Raw genomic sequence first — 22009 nt, 5'->3', positions numbered from 1 at the left:
GGGCCCCAGTCCTGGATTCTACACACTGCCTCCTCTACGGGAAATCAGCATTTCTTGGACAAGAGATTGGTTCTGTGGTTAGACAAGGAAGACATCAGCACTGAATACAAGTCAAAAGGACCAGGGGCTGCACCAAGGGATAGGAGCCCCATGTCAACAGCGGCAGTCGGTGAATTCCTGTGAGTGGACGGGATGGTCTACAGCTTAAAGTGAGAAACGGAGCCTTGGACTGACAGAGATCAGTGAGCAGGTTGAAGTTTGGAGGTGAACGAGGATTTACGGGGTATAGCGTACTGTCTCCGTAGCACACGAGAAAAGGGAAGATATCTAAGCAGAGGCTTAGTCATACGGGCACTGTGGGCACAGGGATAAAATAAACTGAGGGACACCCAGGGGAGGAGGACACATCTGGGGTGCACGGAAAGGCCTCACTGCAGATGTCTCCCAAGTTAAAGACACATCACATGGAGGCTCTGAACTGGATCTAGCCTTGCACGACCATCTTACTGCACAATCATTGCAACTGCACAATCAGTGTGACCTAAATGGGCCTGCGACAGAGCGAGCAGTGTTCCCTTCCACACCATGGGTACAAGTGAGGTCCTTGTTAACAGGAAACAGACCTGATATTCAGGAACAGTGGGGCTCTGGGTCAGCTCTCTGTTCTTTTATTAGAAGAAAGTCTTGCTATGATGCCCTGGCTAGGGACTTACTGTGTAGCCCAGGATGGCCGCAAGTCACCTTCGTGCCTCGGTCTTGGCAGTGCTAGGATGGCAGGTGGGTGTCACCACGCCTGGCCGAGAAACTATGCTTAAGTAGCTCAGAGGAAAAGCAAGTTCTTTGAATTGTATCTCTACATTTTTGGTGAGTTTGAGTGTATTAGAGTAAAACAAAATGTAAACCTTACCCTTCACCTTCCAGCTCTTCCGAGGGCATGGAGAGAACCTAAGGCCAAAGACACAGACTCAGATCGCTTTCCAAACTTGTGCAGATGCTTCAGACCATACGTAAATCCTGAATGCGACCAGCCCAACACCAAACACTTCTAAAAGACACAATCCTGTAGCCATATTTTTCAACACCCAGATTTTTTAGAGCTCTCTCTGACTTTGCTGACCCAGGGGCTGGTCTTTGTGACCTGTGGACCAAACCTGATGGAGGCTGGCTGATGTGAACATTTAGATGCCCCGACTCAGCCAGTCACTCACTGTGTGTGGCTCCTTCTGCAACAGAATGGCAGAGTGGGGACAGGCCATGGGGGACGACACAGACCGAAAAAGTCGGAAATATTCACTGGTACCGGCCCCTTCACAGAAAAGCCTGGCAGCCTCCAGTTTGCTCTGAGGAGTCTCACTAGAACTGGAGGATTGGCCAATACCTCTGACAACTCATTAGTCCCTTAGAAATCTGTCTACTAAGTGTATGGCAGGGTCTCCTTTGTGAATTTACCCGACCTCAGTATAGGAAAGCTACACTCTCCTGAAATGCCTGTCCCTTGAGGCAGGGTGCAGCTGGATTTTAAATTTAGCATGGGTTGCTAAGACATGGCTGTAGAGCACACGGCACATGTCAATGACATCCAGTAACGGGAACTACAAGAAGGGGGCCTCTGGACACAGGTGTCATCCAAGCTGAACTTACAAGGCCACAGACTCAAACCCCAAATGTGAGGCTACTCGACACCTTTAAATGAGCTACAGCAGGAAAGAATGGGTATGGACCTGGGGGAAAGGCCTAGCACTGCATCTCTGGGTCAGCATCATTCACCATTCGATTGTAATCGGTATCACGTCACCTGACTGAAAGTTCCAGAGAGCTCACTAACGGTCAAGGGGCCATTGTGATCTGACTGAAAATCACCAGGGAGTCTTTTTGTCAGGTCGCTCAGCCTCTCCCGGCAGACTGGTACCTACATGGCTGCCCCGCTGCAGGTTAGTAAAGTGCACGTCCGGGATGAAGAGGACAGGCTGGGTATCCAGATCCAGGAAGGGCTTGAACACCGTGATGTCCGTCCGTTTGTGTGAGGGAAGCAGCTGTACTTTAACGTCAGAAACTGGGGAGTAAAACCACAAGTCACCAAGAGATGATAGTTATGGCTGCCTCTGTGCTGGCGTACATCTTTAATCCCAGCACTCGGGATGCAGAGGCTGCTCCATCTCTATGACTTAGAGGCCAGCCTGATCTACACAGTGAGCAAGACCCAGCATCCAAAAAAGCCTGAGCCCACCCAAGACATGGCCTGCAGTTCTGTGAGTAAGCGCCTGCCCTCCTCCACAGCTGCTGGGGAAGGCCTTGGTGCTGGCGCTGGCCATGTCAGTCTCTCCCCAATCCAGCCCGCACTCTGCAGGGTCCAGGCTGGGGCTGCAGGACACAGCCGCAGCCAGGCATTCTCTGGGAACAGGGCCAAAGCACTTACCTTTTCTCTTGCTTTGCTTTCGTTCTTCGTCCCTGATTTTCCGTTCAGCTCCCTGCAGGCAAAGGAGACAAGAATGAGGATCAGGGCCTCTGAGAACTACTAGGATCTCTAGAAGTGCCAGCATAAGGTTTGCCGCACCTGCTTCCTCTTACAAGCCCACTCCTCTCACTGATGTACATCACAGACATGTATGCAAATGTCATATAGAAACCCCTTTCCACAATTAACATCTCTAGTGACACTTTTACAGCTTCTTCAGATAGTTTCTAGCTACATGAAATCACCCATGGGGAACATTTGAGACACAAATAAAGCAGAATTCCTCTTGATAGCATGCAATGAGCTAAAAGTGAAACTGAGAGAACCTGCTAGCACACCCCACTGCCTGCTGAGGTTATGGGTACCTTTCCCCCATCTCATAGGGAAGGACCATGAAAGAAAAAACAATAAAATTTGGCCCTGTTAATATTCCCAGTGTGGCTAATGTCATCACAGCGAGCAGTGGCTCTGACCAAAGACATGGCACCCATGAACAACAGACACAATCAGGTATCAATCACAAGGAACAAAGCCGTCACTAGTGGTCTTTGTGCTGTGTGCTGTATTTGTGCCATGCATATCCACTGTGGCAGCATGCAACTGAACCCACACAATATTCACAAGAACTTTACTAGTAAAAAGCATGACCTGAAATTGGGTACCATTCGACACATTACAATGACACACTGACTCGTTCTCCTTTGTCTAGTGGTAATGTCTCTGGACTGTGCAGATGGATGGCTGTGCAGTTGCCCAGTGAGGTAGGAACTGTTGGCTTATGCTTCTGTTAAATATCCTCCTGACGGGAAGTAGGAAGTGAAGGACCTCTTGCTGATCTTTGGCATCATTACACGATAAGGATCAGGTTTGAAAGCAGAGCACAAAACCTTCTGCCTGCTCTGAAAGGTGCCAACACCTTGTACACGGACGGTGTACATGGTAGATGTATAGTGTGCGTGTAAGAACGGCTATATATGGGGCCAGGGAGATGTTTCGGCAGGTAAAATGCTTGCAGTGCAAGGGTAAGGACTAGAGTTCAATCCCCAACACCCATGCAGAGTGGGGGTGGGCACCGCAGCCCTGCCTACTATCCCAGAGAGCAAAAGACAGAGATTGTACAACCCTGGAGTATGCTGACTAGCAGGAGCTGCCAAACTGGTGATTTGGGTTCAAATGAGAGATCCTGCCTCAATACAAACCATGGAAAGTGATCAAGGGGGACACAATACATCAAGTTCTGGCCTCCTCAGACACAGACTCTCTGATACAGAGAAGCAGGCCCTAGCCAATCCTGGATAGAGCTGCATGTCTCCCAGTGCCTCCTAAGAGCCCTATAGTAACTTCGTCAGACGAGAAGCTACACCTCCACCCCAAAGGTGGTCTCACAGCCATATCCAGAAAGAATAATAAGGAACTCAGGCTGCTGCCAAGAGAAAGACTCACACTCTATTCTGAAATGACAGAACTCACCAGCTTCCAGGTACACGGGTTCAAAGGGGTTACTCCAAACACAGCCCAGACAGAGAAACATCCCCGACATGCACACAGGGTAAACTACTGTCTGTTCCCACCAAGTGGACTGGAAAAAAACGTCCCTCTCACAGGGCTCTGAGTAATACCCAGGAAAACCCTGCTCAGCAGAGCAGAATAATGAGCCTGACACAGTGTGGCCCAAGAGTCACCTATCGGATCACAAGATGACATCTGAACAAATCTGTTTCCAAGAGACTTAATGAGGTCTCAGGCAATCTTGAAGAAGAGTTCTAGGAATAAAACTACCCAGCCCCAGCAAGACAAAATGCACAAGGCCAGATACCCAGCAAGACAGCCAGGTTTCCACCCAAACAGAAAGGAAATCAAATTATGGAAGTGGACCCAGACATGGGTACCAGGCACAGACATTAAGTTGCTAATGTCATTTTATTCTATGTTCAAAAGCTATCAGAAAACTAAGCCTGTGCTGAGGGGTAGCTCAGTGGGACAGCGACCGCCTAGTGTCCACAAGACCCCACGTTTGCTGCCCAGGACCACAATAGAAACTGGCCAAAAGAACCAACAACAGCAGCAACAACAACATTACTACCGACAACAAAACCAAACCCACTGCTTGCTAAGCGGAGCCATGATCTAAAATGGGTCCAGTTTAAACTTTCTGAGATGAAAATATCAGCGATGGAGTTCAGTTCATCGGTCCAGCCCTGGCAAAGGACCAGTGAGCCTAGCACACAATGATAGGAACTCTCTGGAAAGAAGTAAGAAAAGCCAAATGACAACGACAGGCCAGTAGTGAAGCTCAAAGTGCTTCATGGATGTAACTGGAGAACTTGAGTGGAAGGAGCAGGCATGTCTGAAGACACAATGCCTGACATGTTCCAAACCCAACGAAAGCCGTAAACACACAGATGCTTAGCAAACTCAAGGATACGAGCCACATCAGACTCAGGTGCTCACCAGCAGTGGAAGAGAAGAATCTCCCTAAGGTTACAGACAGGAAGATCTTACACACAAAATGCAATGTGTAATGGGATGGCTGCAGCTATATCAGCAGTGCTGGCTGCAAGTCTGTACAGCACCTGTGAACTGACAGACGGACCTTACAGACAGATGGATCAGAGACTCAGCACAAGAGCTGAACATGAAATAAGCACTTCTCATGCAGAAGTGTTGAAGGGCTCATTCCAGTTCAGATGCGGAAAGATGTCAAAGGAAGTCCTGGAACGGTATGGGGACCACCTGACCGCAAGCTCTTAGGACTCTCCTAACCCGCCAGGAATGTGCTCGGGCACAGCAGGGCTTGTCCCAAAACGTTAGCCTCAAGAACCTGCTACCTGTTAGAGCGGAGATGACTACGGCTGCAGAGGAGACTGACTTCTGTGGGAGTGTCAGGGAGATGGTGGCACTCAGCCCAGCACTCAGGGAACCGGGCAGAAGGTTCAGGAGGTCAAGGTCATTCTTGCTTCTGTATTGGTTACAGGCTACATAAGACAGCGTGTCAAAAACCAAAAGGACAGGCCAGTGATACAAGAGAAAAAGCAGCAACCCAAGTTCTATTGGTTAGAATACCAAACTTTGCCCACATTTCCTCTGAAAATGTGCTGAATGTCTGTTACTCCTGAAAGATGAGAAACTCACTTATCAAACCAGCTAAGCAACTCTAACAAGAGATGGCACAACTTCCTCAGGAAGGAAATACACTGTCGATACACCGAAGGACACCCAAAGTGCCTTAGTTCTACTTTTTTGCTAGACGTAGAGACGAGACTCAAAGTGAGAGCTCTGACAGCCAGCAGGAGGCGATCACAAGACAGCAAATAACAAGTGGGGCAGGTTACAGCGGACGGGGTAAGGGCCTCAGGCGGGCAGTGGAGAGTGAGGCAGCTCTGCTAAGCAGAGACCTTATGAAGAAAACAAGTACCTTCATGGCACTCAAAAACGAACCCATGAATTCCCAAGAATGCCTAGGGAAATTATTAGTCAGGAAAGGCTAATAATAAACATCAGATGTGATGGGGGCTGGAGAGATGGCTCAGTGGTTAAGAGCATTGCCTGCTCTTCCAAAGGTCCTGAGTTCAATTCCTGGCAACCACATGGTGGCTCACAACCATCTGTAATAAGGTCTGGTGCCCTCTTCTGGCCTGCAGACATACACACAGACAGAATATTGTATACATAATAAATAAATATTTAAAAAAATCAGATGTGAAAAGAAAAAGGTGTGGATAAAACTGCAATTTCTCTAGTTTTATAAAAATAGCACAAATACCCTGATAGCCCCTCCTAAGGGTTTTTGCTTTGTCTTTGTTTGAGACTGTGTGTGTGTGTGTATGTGTGTGCATGCACATGCCCCATGTACCCCAGGCTGGGCCTCTGTCTCCCAGTTCTCTTGGCCTCTCAGGCGCTGGTGCCACACATCTGGATCATGCTGTTTTCTCCGGGCCACGGAGGAATGTGGGCAGGTGGGAAGAGCCTGACCTAGGCCACAGGTCCTCGTGCCCACAGCTGTGACTCACTGCTTCCAGTGCATCCCACGGAAGCACCTGTGTCCATTATCTCCACACCTGATCCCGGGGCTGGGCAGGAGGAGATTACACGGCAAAGGGGAGGGGAGGCTGGAAGATGGGAAAATGATCCTAGGTCAGCTGTGGAAGTCCGAGGTGATCACGAGGGATCAGAGAGCAGAACAATCAGAGAAAGGCATAATGAAGATGCAGAGGGGGTCTGAGCGATCCCGTGTGAGCCACTGCAGGCTTGAGACAGATGTGGTCGCAAGCTGCATCCGGCAGGTGGAAAAGGCGTGGAGACAGACTGGAGCTCATCTAGAAAGGAATGCAGACCTGCTCACACCTTGGCGTCAACTCAGTAAGAGGGAGCTACCAACAGATAATATCGATGTTGCTTGCTGCTGAATTTGTCATCATTTGTTACAGGTGAAGACCCTGAGGTGCCCAATCTGGCAGGCTGTTGGAGACAGCTCTCTGAAGGCGAAGGTCCCAGGCGCCCTCGAGTGGTCAGATGCAACAGGCCTGCCAGAGTCTGACTTGACACAGAGCCCTAGCTCTGCACCTGGCAAAAGCGGTTGTGTGTTTCCCTGGAGAAGCAGCTGCACGAAGCGGATGCAGAAATCTTGGGCATGGCCTGTCTAATGGCCTCCAGGGAAGCGAGTCAGTAAAGGAGCTACTGATCTGGGCCCAGGACCGGGGACACAAGGACAAAACTTCACATTGTATCATCCCTTTCCTTCTACAATCTAGCTTCTTTTTACTCAAAAGCAAAATAGTAAGTGTCCGTTTAAGGTTAGCGGCTCTGCGTGGAAGCCCAGAAAGGATGGGTCCATCCGCTGCTCTTTCCTGAGCCCGCCGCTCGCTCACCTTGTCACAGAAGACCTTTATCTGGCAGTAGGCCCGGTGTACTGGCTTGTTGCTGCGGTTGTTATAGCTGTAGGTGTCAATCTGGATGTTGAGGGGCAAGCCCTTCACGCCCTTCTGAGAAGAGAAATCGGTGCTTAAGCAGTTCACGGAGATGAACACCTGTGAAGGAAGACAAGCCTCCGTGAGTGGCAGCTCCGGCAGCCAGTCCAGCCCGGCCTTTACAAATGATGGACACTCAAGACACTTGAGATTCTTTTTTTTTCCTTCCCCGCATTACAGTTTATCATCATGAATGGAAGTCAGCGCAGGAACTCCCGGCAGGAACTGAGGCAGAGACAAGGAAGAACAATGCTTACTACCTTGCTTTCCATGGCTTGCTCAAACTGCGCTCTCTGACTACCCAGGATCACCTATCTAGGGGTGGCACTGCTTGCCAGTGGGATGGCGCTCTCAGGATCCTTAAAGGTGGCGGAGGACGCATCTTGAGAGCAGTCTGAACACAGATGTGAGAGGAAGAGGGGGTCATGGAAGCTGTTTATTCCCAGGAAGGCTCTAGGACAAGCAGACAGTGTAGCCCTTACGGCTAAGGTCATCTGCTAGGGACACTGTAGTGTGTCTCTTGGCTGCTGGGGGACAGAGAGGGGCAGCCGGGCACCGAGGTCACACCTGCCCCTTCCTTACCTTTCACTAGCTTCTGAAGTGCCACTGCCCCACATGGACAGTTTTTACAGGCTGTGTCACTAAGCCCAATAGGGTCAGCTCCACGGAACAGCTGGCATGTCCTTGAGTCATGCATCAATTGGTAGAGAAGCTTCCCAGTCCAGACACCCTCTTTCAAGGAGGAAGTCAGAGAGTGGCACACCTAGGCTCACCTCCCTCTCCATCACTCTATGTTCATTTTCTCAAAGTTAAAGCAAATGGAGACACTCAGTGCAGTACAGGAAACTTACTTGGAAAAGCTGGTGGAGCTCTGCACAGTTAGTGAGCATGCTCCGTTCCACCTTTCATGGTTCTACATAGTTAGTGAGCATGCTCTGTTCCACCTTTCATGGTTCTACATAGCTAGTGAGCATGCTCCGTTCCCCTTCTATGGTTCTAACAGTGAGCATGCTCCGGTTCCTCTTCTATGGTTCTACACAGTTAGTGAGCATTCTCCGTTTCCCTTCTATGGTTCTAATAGTGAGCATGCTCCGTTCTGCCTTTCATGGTTCTATATAGCTACTGAGCATGCTCCGTTCCCCCTTTCATGGCTCTACATAGCTAGTGAGCATGTTCTGTTCCCCATGGCTCTACATAGCTAGTGAGCATGCTCCGTTCCCCCTTTCGTGGCTCTGCATAGCTAGTGAGCATGCTCTGTTCCCTGTCTATGGTTCTACATAGCTAGTAAGCATGCTCCGTTCCCCTTCTATGGTTCTACATAGCTAGTGAGCATGCTCTGTTCCCCCTTTCATGGTTCTACATAGCTAGTGAGCATGCTCCGTTCCCCTTCTATGGTTCTACATAGCTAGTGAGCATGCTCCATTCCTTCTTTCATGGGTCTACATAGCTAGTGAGCATGCTCCATTCCCCCTTTCATGGGTCTACATAGTTAGTGAGCATGCTCTGTTCCCCCTTTCATGGATCTGGGTTTGAATCTGTCTGAGGTCGAATGCTTTTCATTTCCCTAGAATCATAGGAGTGATTTTTGTTATTATTTTGTTTTTAAATGGGCAATTTCAGAGATACAAAAGACCCTTATGCCACACAACCAGGATTTCTTCCAGTGCCTAGGCCCCAAAAGTCAAGAACAGCTGTCCAGCTCAGCTAAGACACAGGAGGGGGTGGTCTTGGGTTGTAAATGGGTGTGTGACGGGGACTGTGTGATACTCGGGCATTAGATGGAAGAGAAGAGGACAGAAAGAGAAGCTGGAGAGAAAGAGAGTTAGAGCCACAGTAACAAAGAGCCAGTTCCAGGCAGGGTGCAAAGTGGGCTAGAAGGTTATTCTACTCTGCCTATGTGGGAAAAGATGGAACACCCTAAAAAGACTGGGGACGTATCCAATTACAAGATCTGAAGATAACCCCTTACCTGTTCCTTCACCAGCGTTTCCTGGGCACTGACAGTCCCACCTCATGCTGGCCCTGGCAGCCTCCTTACTGATCTGGTCAGGTCCACCCACGGCCCTCCTCTGCCTGTCCAGTCAGATCCCGCCCTCCACATAAAACTTGTCTCTCCATACAGGCTCAGGGTGCTTGGGATCATGCTGGGCTCTTTAGACACCCTACAGAGCTGTCCCTGTGCCCAGAAGAGGGCGCTGTCCTCCCACCTTTGAAGGTCCGGGAGCTGGTAAGGCTGTTAGGTGGAAAGTGAAGAGCTTTTCTACCATGGTGAAGCGATCTCCTTTCCACACGATCTAATCCCACAGACATTATCTCAATGGAGGGTGCTCAGACGTCTCCCTCTTTCCAGACTGTTCACACTCTTGCAATATGGTATCTTGCTTCTAAAAGTTTTCTAATGATTTCCATTAAACAAAGAAAATTACTCAATTTTAAAAAAGCAAAAACAACTTGTGTGTGTGTGTGTGTGTGCGCGCGTGCACACACACACACACACGCACACGGCAGAGGACAGCCCTGGGTTTCATCCTTTAAAACTCCATCTACCACCTCTGAGACAGGCCTCTCACTGGCTGAAGCTCAGCAATGAGGCTAGACTGGATGGTCAGGGGATCCCAGCCATCATCCTCTTTTCTCTGCCTCCCCAGCACTGGGGTGACAAAGGCGGAGCAGCACGCTACCACACCCAGCTTTGCCTGTGGGTGCAGGAGACCAGACTCAGGCCCTCGCACTTGCAAGACAAGCACTTTACTGACTGAGTCACTTTCCCAGCCCTGCTTTCTTTTTGTTTAAAGTCTAGATGCGCAAGCAGGAAGTGGCTTGTGGGATTTATGAACTGCTTATCAAAAAATCCATGCTTTGACTTGATGCCTTCTCCTACATATTTAAAACATTTATATGCAAATGGGATATAGGAGGCATATATAGAACAGGGGTTGGTGAGATGATTCAGCAGGTAAAGAAAGGCACCTGCCTCCAGGCCTTTGGACCTGGGGTTAGCATACAGAATCCACATGGTGAAGGGAACGAACTGGCTCCCTGACCTCTGACCTCTACATGCATGCTGTGATACATGCACCTACATGTGTGCACGCACACACACAAATAAATGTGAGGAAAAAAAGAAATTTGGAAGGAAAAATAAAATTAATAAGAAAAAAGGGTGAAAAAAGAAGGCAGTCTTTGCAAACAAAAGCTACTAAACCACTGTACATTTCAGCTCCCAGCCAAATGGAAAAATCTAAACTTCTGTCACCTTGGGCCATGTGGCACAATTCCTAACTCAGAAATGGCTGCCTGGGAAAGTTACACTCTAGCTCTCTAATTCCAGGAAGCCTCTGACTCAAAGGGTCATTCCCATGACAAGAGGATTTCACAGTAATCCAACCCAAACCTGGCCTCCCTTGCTTCCCAGCTTCAAGCCTCTATTCAAAGTAGCCAGATCCCAGGATCAGGCTGAAGGCAGAGCCTCTGGGAAGCAGCTCCCAGTCTTGCTTCCATGCTCTTTCTCAGACGCATCTGCTTCCTATTCATGAACATTCTTTTCAACTTAGACTTCAAAAGTTATCACAAAGGGCTGACGCATCCTAACGCCTCCTTCCTCAGATAAAACAGCCATACCTGTAGGTAGAACGAGGCAGGAAACAGACACATGCTCTCTGAAGGACAGCGACCTGGAAGACCCCAGAGCTTACTACGTTTCACGTAGTAGCATCATAGAAGACTATGCCAGGCCATCATGGACATCCTGGGTCAAACCAAGTGATACTCATGCTGGTTTAGGCATTCACCAAAGGTTAGAAAAAAAGCAACACCTCCGCCCCCCATGTTTTCGCTGGGGGAGGGGTAAAGTACTCAACAGAGGTAGATTTGATCTGAAAAATCAAAGCAATTAAATTTGGCCCCACTCTGTCCTTAACCAGCGCTGGACCCTGCTGTCACATGACCAGCCAAGGCACAGAATCTCTGGGTCACTTTCAACTCCAGACCCTTGTGATGTTCCGTCTATGGTGGATGAGAAAGATGAGCCCCAGATCTCACTGTCATTACTGCCGATAAAATGACTGAGTCAAACGAGAGGAGTCTGGGGCCACACACTCATGAAGACCTGTGTTTGGTTCAGCACCCACCTAAAACCTGAACATGGCAGCTATAATCCCAGCGCTGCGCAGACAGAGAGGATCACTGGGGTCTGTCTGCTTTTAGCCAGTCTAGAGAGCTGGTGAGCTCTGAACTCAGTGAGAGACTGTCTCAAAATATAAGGTGACTGACGGAGATACCCCACTACCAACCTCTGGTTTCCACATACATGTGCACATGCGTACACACACACACACAAATAAATGAAAGTACATTTACCAATATCTACTTTCTATAAGCATTGTTACTTTAAAGGTGCCGTGTAACATCATTCCGTTTGGCCTGGGAACTTGGTAGACACATAAGTCTCTTGTCTCCTCCCTCCTCCCGACAAGCACTCTAGGGGAGCCACTGCACCCAAAACCCCAGGGAGTCCATCTCTCAAACACTGCTTCACACCATAGCCATGCTGGAATCCTTCACGTCCCAAAGCCCATTACGGCAGGTCACGTGGCTGAGTATTTGAAACACCTCTGCTTGGGTGGGTCTGACACCAGAACCCGCCCTCTGGTGCTACCGGGTAGTCACATGATCCACCAGGAGCACACCACCCTGTAAAGGGGATGGTCTCCTCCACACTGGCATACTTCAAAGCACCAAAGGTCTCCTTCGGCTCCCCAACTCTGAGACTATGAAGCCTGCCTCAGACATGATGTATCTGAAAGCGTGTTTTACAGAGGTACACACCTATCAGGTACATTCGCTATCCATAGAGCCTGCTATTCTCTACGGTCATACGCCAATCCTCAGCTACCCGAAGTTGGGAAGAGATTTTCTCAGAACGAACACCTCTGTATGAACCAGTGTGCCCAGGCTGAGATTCCAGCAGTGACTCTGAGCTGCATGCCATGTGCGACCCCTGGGATCACACCATAGATGCCTCTGCTCCTGACACCAGAGACATGCATATACTTAATGTATGTAATAATGTCTTTATTATTATTATTATCATTTTCTTGGTTATTTTAAGACAGGGTTTCTCTGCATAGCTCTGGCTGTCCTGGAACTTATTTTGTAGACCAGGCTAGTCTCAACCTCAGAGATTCACCTACCTCTGTCTCCGAGTCCTGGGATTAAAGGCGTGTGCTACTATCGCCCGGCTCCCATGTTTTTCATAAAGACAAAGCAGAGGAGCGTTTCCATAGTTCAACATTTTCTTTGTCTACACAGCTGTCCAACCGAGGCTTGATGACGTTTCACTGAGTCCCAGAGCCACACTGGCTAGCTACACTCAGGGCTGAGGGGAGCTGAAGGTCAACCTCCAGGTTCCTCTGCACTTAGGGAAGTAGCGAGACACCCAAACACATAAAGTAATTTAAAGAGCGACTGATTGATTGATTGATTCCACTTCTTGAACGAATAAAAGTGGAACGAGGCAATCAAGTCTGTATAAGATAAACACTGCTCCATTCTTCCCGGCAGGTCATCGCCTTGATAGCATCACAGGGCAAACTCCAGTCTCTCAGAGAAGTCATAGGAGTCAGAGAGCTGAGACAGATGGGTAAATCCCCAATTTCCCCTCCATGAAACACACGTGAATGAATGAGTATACAGACACAAGCACACACACACACACACACACACACATGCACCACTTCCAATTCTATAGCTAACATCTGCAAAAAGGCTGCCTGACGCACACGTTCCCTTCTTCAGAGAGCCGGAAAGGTCTCTACTGTGGAAGGAGCCTCCAAGGCTGGCTTTTGTTTTTACACTTCCTTGTTGCTTATTTTGAGGAAAATGTGATGTTATTCAACCAATCAAAACAGTAATCTCAAAAGATCACACAACTAAAGCTCCCACCCAAAATCATTACAAGGGAAATAAAACCTAAAAAACAAACAAACCAACAAAAACAAACCCCTAATCACAAAATCCAACTACTGAACAGACCAAAGATGTTCTGCAAGATTCTTTTTAAACGTCCAGCCCATTTTTCTAGGACAGTTCCTCATTCCTGGTTGAGAATTCATACACTCAGAATATTTAAAAAGATTTCCATTGGTTTTGCAAAATGAAGCTTGAAATGAGGGATGCAAGTTAGCTGAGGACTGACCTATCAGGGGGTTTTGTCCATATAGTTTCCCACACCTCAAACTGCTGTGCGAGGATTCTCCCAGAAGCATCATGGCAGCCCCTTGATACTGTCCACAGCCCCTCCCATGCCCACCCTCCAAGGAGGAAGAGGGAAGAAGAGACACAGGAGGCAGGACATGCACTCAGTAATGACTGTGCAGGAGCCACCTCCCAGCGGGCAAAGCAGAGGAGACTAAAAGTACAGTTTCTAAGCCTCTGGTTCATCCAGTCCTCTAGGGGCTTTTCTTCCTAACTGCGAGCCGAGTGCAATCCTGGCAAAACCCACGGACTGTGAAGAGACTAGCCCGACATGTAAGTTAACAAGTGCATTTAATCTGTACGGAGAAATCTGGGAACTCTGAATCAGATATCAAATCCACGGAAAAGGGCACATCCACAAAACACCTGGAATTCAAGGTTGGCCGTGGCTCAGAGGTGTAGCGTTTGCCCAGCACCTGGGCCCCTAGCCTTCGAAAACCAAAACACTTGGACTCCATCAGCCAAACGTTATGAAACTTGCATGGAGTTGAGCCAGATCCTGAATGGCAGGATTGATTAATGTGGTATTCACTACCCCTTGGTGTTTCTCATGAATAACAAAAAGGCTGGCCTTACAGCAGCACGGTGATGGTGACGGGTGGTGACGGCCACTCCATGTGTCTGTACAAGTACAAGGAGTATGACCACTGACTGGCACCACTTTGACTTTTTTCCCACTGAGAAATTCAGGTAGAAGGTTGCATGCTGCTGTACGTTCCTGCTGTGGGGGTGAAAACACTCTCTTCCGGCTTTCATGAGCCAGTGTGCTCTAACAGTATAATATAGTAAGGAAGTCACAGAGTGGGTGACCCAGTCAACAGTAGGAATCACGCCTTGACAATCTGAACTGATTTTCTTTTTCCTCTTTCTTTCTTCCTTTCTTCCTTTCTTTCTTTCTTTCTTTCTTTCTTTCTTTCTTTCTTTCTTTCTTTCCTTCTTTCTTTCTTTTTTTGGTTTTTTGAGACAGGGTCTCCCTGTGTAACAGTCCTAGCTGTCCTGGAACTAGCTCTTGTAGACCAGGCTGGCCTCAAACTCACAGAGAGATCCACCTGTCTCTGCCTCCCAAGTGCGGGGATTAAAAGCGTGCACCACCACCACCTGGCCAGACTAGCTTTCTTAAGGGATGAAGATTTTGTTCCAGGGGCCCAATTCACAAATAGAGAAATAGTAGAACACACTGCCAGAACTGGTTCTTGGTGAGGCCTGACGGGGACAGAAGGGACCGTGAGTGCTAGCCCAGGGCCCAGATCTGGGGTGTGCCTGCAGACACCAAGCGTTCTCTGTGGCAGGTGGGGATGTGGGCCAGAGGCAGGAACATTGTTCTCTGCCCTATAGAGAGCTGTCTCTTGCCGGATCTGAGGGCACACACCTTTTACATGGGCTCTGGGGACGGAACACAGGCTTTCACACCTGCATAGCAAACGCGCTACCCACTGTGCTGGTGAGACCAACTTAGACATGCCTGGGAATAATAAACCTCAATAAGGAGTTGCCTCCACCAGAGAGGCCCGTGAGCATGCCTGGGAGGCCATTTTCTTAAGTACTAATCACTGTAGGAGGGTTGTCTCAGGGTTTCTATTGCTGTGGAGAGACACCATGACCACGGCAACTCCTATAAAGAAAACATTTCTTTGGAGTAGCTCTCTTACAGTTTCAGAACTTGAGTCCATTATCATCATTGTGGGGAGCATGGCAGCGTGCCGGCAGAGGTGGTGCTGGAGCGGAGAGCGCTACATCTTGCAGGGAACAGGAAGTCGACTGACTCACACAGAGTGAAGCCTGAGGAAAGAGAACTCAGAGCCTGCCCCCACAGAAGAGCCTGTCCCCACAGAGACACACTTCCTCCAACAAGGCCACACCTCCCAACAGTGCCACTCCCTTTGGGGGTCATTTCCTTTCAAACCACCAGGAGCCCTAGCCCACCATAGGTGGTGCCACCCCGAGGCAAGTGAGCAAGCTAGGGGAAAAGCCAGGGGCCACTGCTCCTCTGCAGTCTCTGTGTTAGTTCCCACCCCTAGGTTCCTGCCCTTATTTCTCTCCATGACAGAATGTAACCTACAGGTGAAATAAACCCTTTCCTTCCCACACTGCACTTGGTCATGGTGTTTCTTGAGAGCAATACAACTTGGACTAGGTCACCCAGTGTATCTTCTTTTCAGCCCAAGCTTTCACTTGGTACTGGTGCTGGCTGGTTTCATGTCAACCTGACAAGCGCGAGAGTCATCCAAAAGGAGGGAACCTCAACTGAGAAAATGCCTCTACACCATCTGGCTATAGGCGTTTTCTTAATTAGTGATTGGGAAAGGGCCCAGCCCATGGTGGGTGAAGCCATCCCTGGGCTGCTGGTCCTGGGTGCTGTAAGAAAGCAAACTGAGTAAGCCATGGGGAGCAAACCAGTAAGCAGCACTTTCTATGGCCTCTGCATCAGCTCCTGCCTCCAGGTTCCTGCCTTGCTTGAGTTCCTGTCCTGACTTCCTTCAGTGATGGACTGTGATGTTGAAATATAAGACTAATAAACCCTCTCCTCCCCACATTGCTTCTGACCATGGTGTTTCATCACAGCGCAGAAACCCTAAGAAGGGAATTACGTCTACCGCTTTACAGCAGTTAGACAGGGGAGGACTACGGCTCTCTTAGTCTCCAGTGTGACCCTGGAGCTGCGGAGCCCAAGTCCACCACTGCTTCTCCCGTCCTGGGCCATGCTAAGTCCTCACACGTCAGCTCCTCTTCAGATCAGGCTGCCTCAGGTGCTTCTTTCCCACCTACATTCACAGCAGCGGCCCAGAAAGGCAAAGAGAACAATCCATCTCAAACAGGCTTGCCCAAAATATTCAGCAGCCGATGACTCCTTGGCTGAAAACGCGCCTTCCCTAGAACTCCCGAGAACATGGAGCTTGTCTCACTGATGACAGCCGGGAGAGCAGCCCTGGCTTTACCAATGATGAGCATCATAGTTAGGAGGATCCTCAGGTCAGGCTGCCTGCTCCAATCATGCTTGGCCCCTCCCAGAGCTGCACAGGGGATTGGCTGGCTGGCTGATCAGGCAGGGACGCCAGCTTTTTGCAATGTGTCCTCTAACAAGCCAGTTTTTCTGCTCTAGTAGCAAAGCACTGATTTCTGTGTGTAGAACTCCCTGGAAGGATGTTAGAAATGAGTCACACTTATCCAGAGAAGTTCAAGGGTGAACCAGTGACATTGTGCTCCTATACTGCAGACTGACTTCCGGGGAAGGCCTGGATTTAGAGCTGAGAGCTCCGCGCTTACTTGTGCATTAAGACACAGTTAAAAAGTTTTAACTGCCCAGTACACATCACAAGAAAAGCTCCGACGGAGGCGAAAGGAAAAAGTAGGTGGGCTCAACTGGGGCAGATGCTTTGGTCAGGTTACCACAGTAACTGAGGTCAATCTGACATTCTCCATATGCACTGATCCTCGCTGTCCGCTCTTCTCTCTCACGCCACACTTCCCATGGTCTCTGGCTCTCAGAATCTCTTCACTAGAGACAGACAGGGCCAAGCTGTGCGGTTCAGGGTTAGAGGACACTGATGGAGAAGGATAGAGACATCAGCTCTAGGAGGACCCAGCTCTCAGGACCGCAGAGCAATGCCTTCCCTGGCCACTCATGGAGAGACACCAATGGAAAACTGGAGAAGCGGCAAAGCGGGGGAACATGAACACCCAGACAGAAAATGGAGTGGAAGGTCACCTTGATCATGAGGCATGAAGTTAAAGGTGTCTGTGTTTCAAATCAAACAGCTCCTCACTGCCAAACTTCCTACTTGTTTCAGATAAGTCACAGGACTTAGCCGATGGCCACATGGCTCCAGGAGACACAGAGACAGCCATCTTGGATACAGTCCCAGTGGCCTCTGGGAATCCAACTCAATTTTTTTTTTCAATATCGAAACACAACTTAGTCAAATACATAAAATATCTATAAGGTCCTTTCTAGATTGTAATCTATCTTCTAAAAGAAAGTGGAAACTGCAGGGTAAATTCAGACTTAATAATCCAAATCAGTGTGAAGATGCGAGCAGCTCCTCCTGGGGAGAAACAGTCGAAATGAAAATATTGGTCACATTCCTGCCTCGCTTCCAATAGCACTAGACAGTAAAATCACTCTTTCTCTAGTACATTTCAATGAGGCTAAAGACTTGGATCGAAGCTGACAGGGTAGGCAAGATTTTAAACTATATATCGCGACCCAGTTCTTGACTGAGATATAATTAAAAGGGAACATTTATTGGGCTTTACACAGCCCTCCTCCCCCGACCCTGAGCAGAACAAACAAACAAACCCTCCTCCCTCTCAGTTCCGGGCCGCCTCCACCCCCTGGCTGTGCTGTCCACGTGCAGTTAATGAGTGTGTGGAGCTGAGACAGTATCGAGACTGAGTCACCTACGGAGCAGCATCCAGTTCCACTACTGATGGGCCAGATAACCCGGGTGCGTCACACCTGCTCCCTGCTCTGACGGGAGGTGACTGCACTGTCCTAACCACTACAACGACAAGGACACTGTCACCACCAACTGCTGCCCAGCTCAGAGGGCTTCAAGGGCAGCTGAACACTTGGGTTGCTTCTCAGACTATCAAATGACCATCAAAAGAAAAGAGACAAATGGGCAGGAAGGGGTGGGGCGGGCAGGGACGTGGGAGGGGAAAAAGTACTGACTCGCAGTCTTCCCACGGCCAGGAGGGGCGTTCCCTGAAGGGGAAACAAGCTCCGAGTCAGCAAGGCTGTTGCCACAGCCCGCTTCCCACACCGCCCACACAGTGTCTCGGTTTCTGTGCCATGCAGAGAGCCAGGGGAAAAGTCACTGAGATAAAAGAGAGGCACGGAGGAGAAAACATTTAGAGGGACCTGCCTGCTTCCCTTTTCTGTTATGTTCCATGGGCAAGACCCGCTGAACCTAAGGACACTTGGCAGGGCAGTGATTTGGCACTTGTTGTCCCAAATAAGCAGAGTGTGTGCTCTGAGATCTGCAGAACCGTATGGGGGCGTGACTCAAGGCAAACAAGGCCACATTCCATCCCGCAGCACAGAACAGGACAGGTGAGCGAGCCCATGGGTCACAAAGGGGACTCGGCAGGCAAGCTGACTGCCGACCAAAAGAGTTCGCACTAAAGTAAACGGGCTAAGGGTGGAGAGTCTGTGGATTAAGGCGGAGAGCCAGGGGGCCTGCGGGAAGGCAGCTACTCATAAGACCCCTGATTCCAAGGTTCAGTCAGGACAGAGCCCCAGCTGTTCGCTTTGGGTTAAAAGTAGCAAACCTACAAAAAAAAAAAAATTAAAACCAAGACAAAACACAGGAGTGGCAGACCTGACTGAAAAGACAGAGAAAGCCACAGATGGGATTTCCAGGAAGAAACACGAGAAGGCAGGTTAGGTTGACAAGTTGTCAAATGAGAAGTCTCTACAGAAGAAGCTCATTGTTTCCCGAGAGTGGCAGAGTGGAGGAAGGGTAAAACTTTGCTCCACCTCCCCCGAGAAAAAGAAAACACGTAACTCAAGCAACAACACAAACGGTGTCTAAATAGACAGGGGTGCCTGAAACTCGTTCCACAGGATAAAGGTTTCACTACCAAACGGAGGCTTTCTTCAGCTGCCAAGTGTCTCCGCGGCAGTCAGAGACACCTTCGGCCGGCCCTCACCCTTAGGCACATGCTGAATAAATGCTCATATTGTTATTTGTGGGTTCTAAAGCCCTGCCATGACTCGGAGTGTTTCAGTTTACAGCTAGACGGAACCTCTCGCTTAGACACTGCAGAGTACACACACTCTGAAATACCGTGGCCGCAAAGCCCCAAAGCCCCAGCTTTTAAAGAAAGACCTCTCAAAGGTAAATCGTCCCTGCGATGGCTTCCAGGGCAGGGGTTCAAGGAAATAAACCATCTTGGCATTTTAAATACGGATTAGCTCTTAGACGCCTCACTCTCTCTACAGGCATGCGGCTCTCTCTTTGGTGAATATTTTTTAAATTTTTACTTTAATAAGTGTTTTAGTTTTACTTATTTACTTAGTGTGTGTTCTGTTCTGTTCTGTCAACACTCTCTCTTATTCCCTGGAGACAGGGTCTTTCTCAGAACCCAAACCCTAGCAATCCTCCTGTCTCTGCCGTCCACAACGGTGTTACAGGTGTGCGCAGCCACACCCTACAACAACCCTCCTGTCTCTGCCGTCCATGGCAGAGTTAAGATGTGCACAGCCACACAAGGCTTTTGCCATGGTGCTTGAATTCAGGTCCTAGAGCCACGCCCTCAACCCTAAATACGTGTTTTCAACTACATAAGAGAAAATCTTCGTCATCAAATAAATGCCACGCAGGTAGCTGCTACCCTGAGTGCTCCTGAAGGTGGGAGGCTAGGTGTCTGTGGAGAGACAACCCATGCATGGTCTGTCCAGGCTCTCAAAGTCACTTCTTTGCTGAAATTTTAAGAATTTATTATTTACTATGGGTATGTGGGAGACAGGGTGTCAAAGGAGAAATATGGGGGTGTGTCATCTCCTTCCGCAATGTAAATCCAGGTGGTTGAGCTCAGATGGCTAGGCTCTGTAGCAAGCCATCTGCCCACGAAGCCACCTTGATGGCCCATGTCCTTCCCGTTAAGAGTAATAGTGCTTCCTGATGGGGCTCCACTTAGGTAGCCCAGCGAGTGGACTCTTAAGTTGTGAGTCCCCGGCCCATCATTTCCCTGCAGTTACAAAGATAATGTGTGACTCATTTCTTTCTCCCCTCCTGCCCTCCCATTCACACTGGAGATTTAAAGTTGTGAAACAAACCAAACCTGTCCCAGCTTAATGCAACCAAACATGGCACCGCCTTATTTTAATATCACCCGATGGATGCTTCACTAGAATGGAATCCCTTTAAATGCAAGCAATGTGTTTAGTCCAAGCACATTAAAAAAAACCACTCTCACAATGAATTCCAAACATTATGCTTAGACAAAACAACGATCTCAGAAGCCGTGCACTCCACAAGCACACACAAAACATCCCAAGTTCAAGTTACCGAGTGGCCACACCCCTTTTACAACCTCTGGCCGGAATGGTCCTGCCCCTGGAACTCCACTGCTTCAGAGACCAGGAGACGAAAGGAAAGATGTCACTCCACCCCACACAAGAACCCTCACGGTAAAGCTCAAGGTAGGCGTCAAGTCATTTTAATCCTCTCTCTTCTGTAACACGGCCTTTCCATGACAAACACCTGCGCTCCAGAACGACCGTCCAGAGTCCCGGCAGCCCCTTCTCAGAGTAGCCGATTAGAGCAAGCAGTGAGGCCTAGAGTCGGACCCCACAGCTTTCCTAGGGACAGGCCGCTGTGCCGCTGGAAACCTTAGGCAGCTCGTGCCCCTGCCCTCTCCCTCAGCCTAGGCCCTGCATGAGAGGAAGCTAACTGGAAAGAGTTGAACTGTGTGTCAACTGAGGGACCACACCTACAGTTGGGTCACAGCATGGAAAGCTGCAGTCTCATGGGTGACACACTGAGACTAGGCAGCCCCTTCTGGAGGTCTGATGGCATGTCAGAGAGTATCAGGGGCCTTGCAGGCGAGCGGTGTAGGAAGACCCAGAGCATACCAGGCTTTGTGTAAGCATTCCCTGATATCGCCTCTCTGTCTCTGTCTCTGTCTCTCTGTGTCTGTCTCTCTGTCTCTGTCTCTCTCTCACACACTCTCACACACACACGCACGCACGCACGCACGCACGCACGCACACACACACACACACACACACACACAGGGCTCTGGCCCATGACTGACAGGGAACCAGCTCTTTGGTATGGGTAGTTTCTGAGCGGGACACGTGAATGCAACCACGACACACTCTACCACGTAGGCTGACCATTTAGATTAGCACTAGAGAAACGTACTGGCTAGAGATTTTGTGTCCCCAGAGTCTGTCACATCCTTAAACAGTTTGTTTAACATTCACAAAGATCGCGTCTCCAGCAAACAACAAAGAGATCTGGAGCCGTGCTCTGAACCGCTGCCATCTTCCTCTTTGCCATTCTGTCTGGTTGGTTGTGACCAGAGCCACTCCCAGGCTGCCGCTAGATGACCTTCCTTGGTGCCGCTGTCCAGGGCCAGATGCTTTTCGGTTTATAATTTCCATTCCTCTGCAGCTGACTAGCAACCAAAGTAAACTTATTTCTCAGCAGTGAAAGTGTTCTCTAGAGTAATTTCTATTAGTGAGTCTGCAATGCTTGTCCTACCAGTGACAAGAGCTTCAGACAATAATACCCAGCCCGGAGGACTTGCTATCCACTTCGGGGGCTAGTATTGCTCCTTAGGTGCCCGGTTTCAGCAGGTCCTGAGAGGGCTAAGCTCTGCT

At 49.3% G+C, this 22009-nt stretch overlaps 1 protein-coding gene across 2 annotated transcripts in view; it reads right to left on the bottom strand.

The window, feature by feature from the left end:
- Grhl1 (grainyhead like transcription factor 1) overlaps positions 1–22009 on the bottom strand; it is a 46363-nt gene that overhangs the window by 6744 nt on the left and 17610 nt on the right. For both annotated transcript variants that reach the window (XM_085690839.2, XM_048439772.3), the window contains exons 9-12: positions 7324–7482; positions 2417–2468; positions 1914–2053; positions 908–945 (exon numbers count right to left, since the gene is read on the bottom strand). In XM_085690839.2, coding sequence (XP_085546965.1) covers positions 908–945; positions 1914–2053; positions 2417–2468; positions 7324–7482 — 389 coding nt within the window. The remainder of the gene's footprint in view (positions 1–907; positions 946–1913; positions 2054–2416; positions 2469–7323; positions 7483–22009) is intronic.

Source organism: Myodes glareolus, chromosome 6 (assembly GCF_982192425.1).
Source record: "Myodes glareolus chromosome 6, mMyoGla1.1, whole genome shotgun sequence".
Taxonomy (NCBI): Eukaryota; Metazoa; Chordata; class Mammalia; order Rodentia; family Cricetidae; genus Myodes; species Myodes glareolus.
The sequence above is the reverse complement of the archived record's forward strand: the minus strand, read 5'-3'. Positions and strand labels throughout refer to the sequence as shown.